We start from the raw sequence: 11,488 nt of genomic DNA on the forward strand, positions 1-11,488 counted from the left end.
CACTGTCACTTTCATTTGCACTTGAATACAACAGAGCCACCGTTAATGTAATTATTGGCACCTGTACTTTTTCTATAAGAAGTCAAAAGTACTGCTGTAAATAAACACATACATTTCTGCGTTAATGTGCTACCATTTGTCTTTCTTGGTCAATTTAAATGAGTAGCCTGATTCTGTCTTAAAACATAATACTCATCTTTAAGGCAAAATAGTGTTTATTGAACTTGCAATTACGGATAGAAGTTAGATAATTAACATTGCATTCTTTAAATAAAAGCAAATTATATATTCAGTTATACCCAGTTATATCACTCCACTCATAATGATGAAAGGTTCACCAGCATAAATAACAATGAGTTCCAAAAAAAGAACAACCCTAATGTCATTGGCATGTTAAAATAGGGCCTACAATAAATAAAACATATTGTTGTAGCATTAAATGTTTTCTTTGGATTTTCTTTTAGTGATGCCTTCAATAGATTATACCAGCATACAATGTTGCTTAGGTGTGCTTTCATAGATTTGTCAGACTACATTTGAATTTGCATTAGTAGTTGCATTTTGCGTTAGGGTGCACTCTTGACTGAGCAGAGCAATATTAAGTAGTAATAGTAATGATTTTCACTTTTGTGTTATAATTATGGTGCTAAATAAAAATAGAAAATCAATTGCTGAATTGCCTATAAGAGGCAAGAAAATGCAACGTTTGACAAGAATAATTGATAATGAAACTCAGAACAGTTTGCATTAGCTAACTTTACCTTTTTCCACTTCCTATCCTGTTATTTGTTCCACCCTTTGATGCTACATTCAAATGGAACTCCTTAATGGTAAGGTGTGTTAAAGTGATGTGGTGTGGTGTGGTACATTGATAACAAAGAAAGGTCTCTTTACTTGATTTGAAATAAACAGTCGGTATTTTACAATGGGATACATTCCATTTTAGCCTAATTTGAGCTGTCTTGAACTTTTTTTGTTTCATGCAGTGTTCACGTTAGCTAGTTAGTTTGCTCATACAGGGCTCTCGGGGTTAAGCACAGGTAAGAAGCTAGGTTAGCTTGCTAGCTAGCTGTAACTGTTTACTTCAGTTTACTAGCGTTAGCCGTGTTCTTTCTGGCCGTTTCTCAATGTCGAGTAGAGCTCCTGCAGAGTCACTATTTCAAGTATACTACGTCATCGAGTGGCGCCGAAGGACTGTTTAAATGCTGTTTAAATGCCCAGCATTCGGCGCCACTCGATGGAGAAACGGCCCTGAGTGATGTTTAATATCCAGTATAATTGTATAAAAAAATAGGAATCAATGAAGACATATTGCCAGTCTATAGAAACTGTGCCTCTTTCTTTCACGAGTGTGGCTCGTTGGTCTAGGGGTATGATTCTCGCTTTGGGTGCGAGAGGTCCCGGGTTCAAATCCCGGACGAGCCCAAGTTTTGCTATAATAAATGACATTGTTTATACCACAGTATAACATAGTGTGCTCTAATTGCTTTCAATCTTCTCGTTCGTTTACGCTTGTATTGTTGCAGAAATAGACAAACGGAAGTGACTACCTAATTGGGCACCATCTTTAGATAATTGTTATACTGGTCTCTAGTGGATGTTGACATAAAATAGATAGATATATAATGTGTAAGTTACACAGTCTTATTTTCTCGGTCGGCATCACATGTCTTTACTTATTCTGTGCATTAGACTGTGAATATGCTCACTTAATGCCTTTCTGTCTTCACCCATGGGGTTTATCTGAGCTTGCTGTTGTGACAGAAGTCCCCCCCCCCCCAGTCTGGCTCAGGACAGCCACTGCTTTGCTTAACATGAGTCCAGCTGATATCTCGGTAAATACCACTTTTCCCCTTTCTCTTACAGCAAGCATATCATCGCCACATGAGCTACACTATTTCCATTATTTCCTTAAGCCTCTTAGTGACGACATGCTCTGTCATTTGCAGAGTGGCTTCACACTATGAAGTGAGTTTCCATATGTTTTAAGTTCCTCCTTTCTGTACCCATCACCCTGTTTATATGGCTTATAGGCTTTCTCTTCTCCTATTAATAAGAATACAAGTTGCTGATATTTCCCTTTTTTTTTTAAAGTGGATAATGTAATCTGTAAAGGACCATACCGTAACGTCTTTTCAAGCCTTTAGGTACACACATTCTCTGAACCACATGTATTCTGTTATTTGTTGAGCTACATTATAAAAACAACCGCAATAAACTGTCACAAACTGATAACATGATTGTAAATAGACAACACAATCTGCTTTTATTTTATTCATATATTTTGTTAGACTTAGATGTTTTTGTGCTATTACAGTTTATTTAAAAAGTTCTACATTCTGTACGAGGATATCAACGCCTGTGTATGTAAGGGACTGTTGCTTATGGTTAAATAATAAGATCATGTAAGAGTCAAATGTATGAGTACCTGTCCTTTATGTGAGTTAAATAGACTGGCTTTTGGCTAGTTGCATCCGTAAAAGACTTCAAAAGATCTTATAAAAAGGCACAAGTATAGCCTGTTCCCTTCACTATTTGCTATGATATCACCCAAAAAAGAAGAGCTGTGATAGATTATCATACCTGTCAAGCACTTGTTTGTATTATATGTTTTCTTCTCTCCATAATAAACGGAACAGGTGATTAAAACTGGTGGAAACACTGAATAAAAACAATTTCTAGTGAAAAATCTGTATTTCTCTAATGCTTTTCTGCTGCCATGAATATTTGTTCCGCTTTTTTTAACTGAAAACTTTAAGATCCAGACGTCTAATGACTTCAATCCTTCATCTATAGTTAGAAGTTGAACCTTAAGAAACAGAAAAGGTGTAAAGTGTGTAGTAAGATGTGGCCCAAAACCATATAAAAGTACATCTTTGAGAGCTTATGGCGGAAAAGCACAAAGCTGACACATGTTCAAAGGGGATATGATGCCATTACAGGTGACTAAATGAAACACACCATAACCTTGAATCAAATGACATTTGAAAAAAAAAAAATGTTTTAGTATAATATAAGCACACAAATCAACAACATATATAACACAGGTTTAGTGTTTTTTGGGATTTTTATGCGAAAATTATAAATATTCTACCGTAAATAGTGTGTATAATTCAGTTTTGTTGTCTGCTGAAATGTGTATAAACAACATGATCATGAACTTAAATCATGTAAAATCTAAGAAAATAAGTAAGTCTCTTCACGCAATCATTTTTTTTTCAATGCATTGGAACTGTAATGAGAAAAAACCCTCTCACCCCTGGCTCAGTTTCCTCCCCCCCATCACCCCATCGTCATCACCCCCTTAACCAGTCTGTCATTTAAAGTAAGCAGCCGCCTGCTTAGCTGGCACCTTTCACTTCTCAAGCAGGACTTAATTTACCGCAGGACATTTTAAATCTCCTGCTCTGTGCGCTGAGTCCCTGACAGATGCCTGGTTGCAAATGTATCTCATTGACTGCTGACTCGGTCGTATTACAAGCTGGCTGATAGGGGCCGCCGCAGTAATGTGGCCCCTCAGGTTTATCCTCACATGTTGGAGGAAGTGTATTCATTTAGTTCAGATGGGGCCTTATGAAAAGTCCTCCTCTCAGGATTGACGCTATCTGCCGCAGAGCCGGAGCATATTCCAGCATCAATGTGTCAGAGGGAAAGCTATTAAAACCGCTTTACTTTTCCTAAGTATCACCAGAATAAGCACACGATTTAGTGAAATCCCCCCAGAGCAGAGCAAATCTCGGGGATTTTCCCCCTGAAATGTTTCCTAATGGGCTGCTCAGAAGTGTCAGAAACTCTTGTTTGTGGATTTATTATTGCTGAAGAGACGAAATGTGAAGTATGGGTGCTTCTGAACTTTTCATATAACACAATAAATATCATTCACACCTAAAAATAGCTTTAGAAACCATTACTTTTTTGAACTAAAAGCAAGTTAGGCATTCTAACATTTATATTTGTTTTTCCATAACCCACAATGTGTTACGCTTTTTTCTAATAAGGTAAAGCGCTCTCAAATTATACATGCACTCATGTATTGAAAACAACTTTGAACACAGTCTAGCATTGACTTTGTTTTAGCAATTATTTGCTTTATTTTCTAATAACCAAATGATTAATCATGATATGTAATAAACAAGGGATGTGTGTAGAGTAACCACCATTATTATATATAAAAGAAATATAAGTAATAAATAAATGCTATGCAAGGGCTTATAATGTAATGTATAACTACATTGAAACAGAATTGCTATTGACTTTAAAATGTAACCTTTAAAGGGAACTACGCCCATTTCCAAAGCACATACATTTTTTAATTTCTAAAAATGTAAGTAGTCTCTCCAAATCCAAAAAGTACATTGTTAAAATGTTATTTGAGATGTCATCAATTATAACGTCTGGAGCTGCTCTATTGAAATGAAGTGAGAAACATGCAATACATGACAGTAAGACAATATGGGAACATTTTCTGTTTCATAACTGACAACCATACAAGAGAATACACCTCATGCAGGTATGACAATAATAATACAACTCTCCACATGAACTCCCATTTATTGTTGATGTAGCAGCTCCAGACTTGATTACAAGTTTGAGACTCATTTTGAATGTTTTCTGAATCTAAGCGAGATCACAAATATATTTTTCTTTAATCTACCATAGAAATACAATTATAACATAACATATTGGAATTTTAAATGTAGGTGGTATTCTCCTTTAATATGTTATTGTCATTTTCTGTCATACTCTGTAAAGCACTTTGGGCTGCATCAAGCATGAAAGGTGCTATATAAATAAAGTGTATTATTATTAATATAGCAAATCTGTAAGGAAAATAATAATGTTTACAATCATTTAAGATTGCATTTGAACATTTTATACAATATCAATTATTATGTCTTTTTTTAAATTAATTATCGACTTGTATCGATGTATAGTTTTTACTATTAATCAATCAGAAAATGGTTGAATCTTCATCTTCCTTGTTTTATTCAACCATCTGTTTAAATCCCAAAGATATGCACAACCCTAACCCCAACCCTACTATCACATGAAACAAAGAAAAGCAGCAAATCCTCCCAAGCTGGGACCAGGTAATGTCTGACATTTGTACTGTACATGTAAAGAACCACAATCATCAAAAATATGTTTCATTGTTCTCGATGGACTAGTTATCTGTCAGTGTCAGAAGTGAACGTTCTCAAGGAGAGCCTTTTGTTCAGTTCCAGTGTTATTGGCCTCTCTTGCCATTAAACCCAAAATAACTTCAGTCAGATAATGCTGCAGCATCGGTGAACAATAGAGTTATCAAACCCTCAGAGAAAGAAAGAAAATATGTTTCACAAGATCAGCTCTGCCGGTAATTATTCAGTTAATCAATACAGCAAATTAGTGGGAAATAGCAGAGTTTTTTTCTCCACTCGACTCGATGGATTCTTCTCTTGTCAGACGTTGGCACCCGTCCTGCCTCCCTGTGTCCTCTTTCATTCCCTTTTCACCCCCAGGTCTTTCTGTACCTGTCAATTTCTTTTTACAGTGTGACTCCTTAATCCACCTGAGTGCATGGACGACAGTTTTGACATAAGAAGAAAAGATAGACTCCTAAGGAGGGGACCAGTATCTTTAGAGCCCGGGGATAACCGGATTACTCTTTTTTTTCTCCCCCCCCTCATCTCTTCAGAGTTGAAACGCTGCCCTTTGGAAGTCACAGCAAACACTGTCTGGTACACAAAAACACACACTCCCAACAGAAAAGCTTTGGAAGAGCAAAACCGAACAGATGATAGAAGCCGTTTGCAAGAGACAGATTTCTTCATACCGGCCTTCTCATGTTGTTTGTTCTCAGACAACTCTCTAAAACATGTTTCCCCTGCGAAGGTAATCATTGTCTCTGTGTGGCGGAGGGGGCCTCCTGGGTGTGTGTGAAGGCCTGAACCCACACACAGGAGATAACAGCCCAGCCACGAGGTGACAGATCAACTGTCTGACCCCCGCTGACGATCACTTTATCCCCTCAGCCCGTCTGCTCTCTGAAAAACGTCTTATCACCTCCACCACTGGATCCTTTATGTCCATTTATTTTGCCTTTGAAGAGGCCCGCCGAGCCTTTGATTGTGGGAGGTAAATGAAATAAAGACCTCCTCCTCGCTGGTACCCTGATATCTAAGTCTATCACCGCGACCAAAACCTAAACCTTCAACTACGGGGAAACACATCATGCTTCTGACATGGTAATAATCATTTTTCCAGGAGCCCTTTTCAGTGCCTTAGAGGTGGCTTAGAAGCTTACACTTAGAAACCAAGAAAGGTCATTCATTCCCCCTTGTATAATGTGTTCCTGAGTATTACTCCATGCAGTGATTCCCTGTTTTTACCTATAGAGTGGTGTTGTGATCATGGGTTTTGGTAGGCGGACCCAGAAGTTAGCATGCAAGTGTTCCCTCAGCTAAACGTAATGGGATTTTTTTCATTGAATTTTGGAATACTAAGAAGATCTGAGGCAAACACACGTCTATGATACTTACACGTTTTTTTTGAGTGTTAAAGCTCGGAAATTACTTTCGGACGTGTTTTTGGTTAAAAGCCTGAAATAAGGTCTGTGGTTAAAACAAGCTTAAAACATATTCATGTTTTGTTCTCCGACATAAACTATACGTCGGTCATTACCCCACTCATGAATGCCTGAAGCTTCATAAAAGCAGCTAACTGAACGTCATCACTCCAACACGAGTCAACCTTTAGCTTAGCGGTGTTTATAGCCTCGTGTTAGCTTTTTACTTCTCCCGTTTGCATTTACTCTTCAAAAATCACAAAGTGACGTTAATATGTGGAGATTTTCCTGCTGAACGAAAGGTGTGAAGTATCATAAACGTGTGTTTGCCACAGATCTTTTCCTCTAAAACACACTGTAATCAAGTGGGAAAATCCCATTGCTTTTTGTCGGGGAGCCCTTTGTGATGCTAACTTCCAGGTCAGCCAACAAAAATACATCATCACTGCAACACTCAATAAACACAACTTTTATTATTTCTGAAGCGTAAATGCAATTTCCAGTGAAAAGCTAACTTTAGGCTATGAAGGAATTACAGCACGGTCACATGACTTCACCACCGCTAAGCTAAAGGCGGCTAATGTTTGGCATTATGATGTGTACCTTTCTCGATTAGCCACTTGTTAGCAACCGCTGTTTTATGAATCATCGAAGCTTCAGGCATTTACCAACGAGGTATTTACTGACATATTTTATGTCGTAGAACAAAACGAGAACATCTCTTCAGCTTGTGATAACAACAGACTTTTTCTTAAGCTTCTAACCAAAAACACGTTCAAAAACACATTGCCTTTGAAACGAGGGAACCAGGAGTGGTAAAATGCTGACTCATTTCCAGATTTTAGGACTCATTCCTGCACCACTCCATAAACTCCTAGCTTCTTATAAGTACATACACGCACGCCGTATACTTTATACTTAACTTATCGCTCAGACTTTTCTCCATCAATGTCATTTCAATAACAGGCGAGGTGGCTACATTTGATCAGATAAGATATAGTAATTATGAAAACTGTAACAAGCAATGAGTCACCCAGGGCCAGGGAATTATGGCTGTGATTAATATTGATTTTTAAAATAATGGAGGAGGGCGAGGTGAGCCGCTTGTACACATATTGATATATAGGAAAGCTGCATGGCATCATGGGAAGGAATATAAAATAGTGATTGTGTTGGCTTTGGGTTTTAAAAAGTACAGATTGCGATTTTGCAACAAAAATGGAGGCAAGTTTGGGTTATTGGTTCCTTCCTTGGTTGGATTTGCGAGGTCTAGCCATGAGAGCCAAGTCAGGGTAAGAATTTTCAAGGTAAACCAATCAAATGCCGAATAGGGCAGGCCATGCCTTTGATTTCATTCTGGATAATAATTAGCTGTGCGCTTCTGTGAACATTTACTTGAAATCTACTCGTGGACGAGAGTTACGTTAGCAGGTTAACTCATGTGAGCATCTTGTCCATAAGTATGGGGCATGATTCCTTCTGCTTTCTAATGGTTCCATTATATTGTCGTATGGGCAGAAATCTTTACAGACGATATCTCGAACACTTGGAAACTCACACCAAAACAATTTAGATTGATAATTAGCACCATACTTAATAGAAATAATATGTATTTTTTGATGAAGGGGTAAACTGTCCATTTAAAAAGGTAGATTCCAGCTTGACAACTTTTTAACCACATTTTCTACAAGGATTCAGTATTTATCCCACAAAGTTGTATTCCTTGTATTAACAATATTTAGGCTTTCATATTGGGAAAACACAGTAACGCTGTATTTTGCAGGTATCTATAGTTTCCTAATGATTTTCTTGAAAGTTTTTCTTCAGATATTTCTGTTTGTACTTTGTACATGATGCACTTACCTGCATTGTGCATGGATTTTGTCAAGGTTTTTAAACGTTAGGAGTGCACAATCCGGGAACTCTTACGCAGCGTCCACATGGCGGCGTGCGTTGAAGCTTGCCGGTGGGTATGTCTGAAACTCGACCAGCAACCAATCACATGAATCTCCCGCCCCGGACACACAAGCACGCAGTTTGATTGGCTAGAGCTTGTACTGGCATATGATTTGATTGGCTGACGCTTCCGTCGAAGCTTCAAAAGTAGAACATTGCTCAACTTTTGAAGCGAGCAACGCGAAGCGACGCGACCACAATGCAGTTCGGCAAAGCGTGACGTCACCCCATTCAAAGTGAATGGGAAGAAGCGTTGAAGCTTCAACGCACGCCGCCGTGTGGACGGGCCGTTAGTGTGCTTCATTTTGACACTTCTCAGTTGGAATTTTTAAACACTCAAAATTGCAAGAGTAAGAACGGATTTCTTTGTTTTTTATGTTTTTTTTATTTAGAAGAAATCCAAGTAATAATAAAAAATTGAGACATTCATGAACTTTAGTATCTCTAAAGTCCTGGCTACACCCCTGATTTATTGAATGATGTGGCCACATGACTTTGAAGAGTATAGCAATTTCCTTTGAGATATTCTCAAATAAACAATCATTCCAAAACAACTTACATTCTCACCAAGCCCTTACTAAACCTTCTAATGTCCAGTGTTTATATGCAACATTATTATTATTCACTGGTTTCCTGATTGTCTGCACTTGCCTCAGTAGATATTAGAGGGAGAAGGAGGGAGTCCCTCAGAAATGTTGTACAGTCACTTATTCTTTCTGAAGGGATTACAGTGCGCTCCCTCATTCCCATTGGCCTGGCCCACGGTGACAGTGGTGTGGTGATGAGTGTCTGCCATGCCCAGCATCCTCCATAACAAGCTTCCAACTTGGTCCTGTGTGACTCCTATTCACGCAGCCAGGCTTTGCTTTCTATGTACTTTCCTGTCACACTTTGTGCAAATGCTTGAGTCAATCTGGAATTACAGTTTGTATTATTTTTGAAAAGAGACAGAGAAACATTTGACCACTTTTCCTTTTACGCACACAAGGAGCATGCGCTTCTTGGAGAGGTGACTTTATCCAAAGTCCAGCTGGTACATATTTTATTTTTTTATAATTAATGTGCCAGCTTCTGAGATGGCAAAACCTTTAGATCACATCAAAAGACCCATGAATGCGTTCATGGTGTGGTCCAGAGGCCAGAGGAGGAAAATGGCCCAGGAGAACCCAAAGATGCACAACTCAGAGATCAGTAAGAGACTGGGCGCGGAGTGGAAGCTGCTCTCCGACTCGGAGAAGCGCCCTTACATCGACGAGGCCAAGAGGCTGCGGGCTCAGCACATGAAGGAGCACCCGGACTACAAGTACCGACCCCGGCGCAAACCCAAGAGCCTCCTGAAGAGGGACCGCTTCGTTTTCCCGTCTTTGCTCGGGGACGCAGAGCATTTGAAGGGATTTTCCATGGACTCCTTCCTTATCCCCGGGGATAAAACCAGAGCTTTCTTCGCTCCCGTCTCCTCCTCCTCCCCTTCTTCCTTCTCGCTGCTGGAGCCCGTGGCGCAGTTCAGCACCGGAGCTGTCCAGCGCATGGCGCATGAGATCCCGCACGCTCTGGCGGCCGGCGCTCTGCCCTACAGCGCGCACAGCTTCGGATACCAGACTGCCGGAGGGCTCGGGGCTCTGGCCTGCCACGGACAGCACTCCCACAGCCACCCGTCCCCCTCCGGCCCCGGGTACGTGGTGCCGTGTAACTGTAGCGCCTGGTCCGCAGCCGGGTTACAGCCGCAGGTCGCCTACATCCTCTTCCCTGGAGGAGTGCCCAAGGTCGGCATGGACTCGTACACTTCCCCCAGCTCCAGTGTGTGACGCGCGGGCACAACATGGGGGAAAGTTTGCACATACAGGAACTCTCCATTAAATATGAGAAAATAACCAGAACAATACATGTTTCTATCCTGAACATATCACAACCAAATAAGATATGGATATAATAGCCTATTGTTTCCATAGATGTTATTTCAAAATGTCAGAAATGCTGCATACTGAGAACCAAAAACACTTACAGTCTCCATTCGCGTTACCAGGTTAATGCACAGTAAAGATTTTTGTTAAATATGTTATTTTGTTACTCTTTTGAGAAATGCAACTTCAAAATAAAATTCACAGGCACACTTTCTATATAACTGATAACAAATCCACACTGCAGTCACTTCAATTAAAAGCTGATGAGAATGTATTGTTCTTTTTACCCAGGCATAAAAAACACTTCACTTCTAAATAATAATAATAATAATAATGAGACATTTAACTTGGAGGCACCTGTGAAAACAGCAACATATTATTATTCATAGGCTACATTAATTCATTTGGACAGTAACACTTGTTTGTACTTCGTCTGTATTTAGTTTTTCTTTTGAAAATAATAAATGGTAACAAAAAACATAAATGGATTTGGTTTTTACTTTTTCAGAAGTGTAAAGAATGTCTTAGCATTTTATATTAGCAGATGCATCAGATGCTGTTCAATGAACCAAATGTAGGGAAGTGAAATACTTTCATTGACATTTCCGTTTGTATTTTGGAGGATTCACATTGCTTTTTTGTTAGAAGTTCTACTGATTATCAATGTGTTATTTCTTTTATAAGATGTCATGTTTTGTCACATCAGTTGTGATAATAGGTTTGTTTTCATGTTCTGACCATGCAGCTCTTACTTCAACAGGCTGATTGATAACAACACGAAAGTCAAAATGATTTAAATATAATGCAAAAAAACAGAAGTCCATGGAGTCGACAAACATAACAAGGTTACATTTAGTCCCATCATGCTGTATGAGTTTCGTTGTGTGTTTGAGAGAGCGAGCTCTTGATAAGAGAAGAATAGAAACTTCTCTCCTCCCCGTGTTGTTGACAGAGTGATAAGGAGAGAAGTTGAATCATGGAAATCGTATGAGCTGCTGTTTGTTTTCTAAATGAATAAGAAGGAAGTCACAACACTGAAAGCACTGAGCTCAGTCTCTGTATGACCACTCATAATCCTCAGACT

At 39.2% G+C, this 11,488-nt stretch overlaps 1 protein-coding gene and 1 non-coding gene across 2 annotated transcripts; both read left to right on the top strand.

The window, feature by feature from the left end:
- The first annotated feature begins 1,353 nt into the window (after positions 1 to 1,353).
- Positions 1,354 to 1,425, top strand: trnap-ugg. Its single transcript has one exon. It is a non-coding gene; the product is annotated as a tRNA-Pro (tRNA).
- Positions 1,426 to 9,564: 8,139 nt separating this feature from the next.
- Positions 9,565 to 10,308, top strand: LOC117488954 (transcription factor Sox-14). The gene has a single exon (XM_034138143.1). The coding sequence runs from the start codon at positions 9,580 to 9,582 to the stop codon at positions 10,306 to 10,308; it is 729 nt and encodes a 242-aa protein (XP_033994034.1). The 5' UTR covers positions 9,565 to 9,579.
- Positions 10,309 to 11,488: the final 1,180 nt, after the last annotated feature.

This window comes from Trematomus bernacchii, unplaced genomic scaffold (genome assembly GCF_902827165.1).
Source record: "Trematomus bernacchii unplaced genomic scaffold, fTreBer1.1, whole genome shotgun sequence".
Lineage (NCBI taxonomy): Eukaryota > Metazoa > Chordata > Actinopteri > Perciformes > Nototheniidae > Trematomus > Trematomus bernacchii.

Coding starts and splice junctions, on each gene's coding strand:
- LOC117488954 (XM_034138143.1), top strand. CDS start 9,580: ATGGCAAAACCTTTAGATCACATCAAAAGACCCATGAATGCGTTCATG.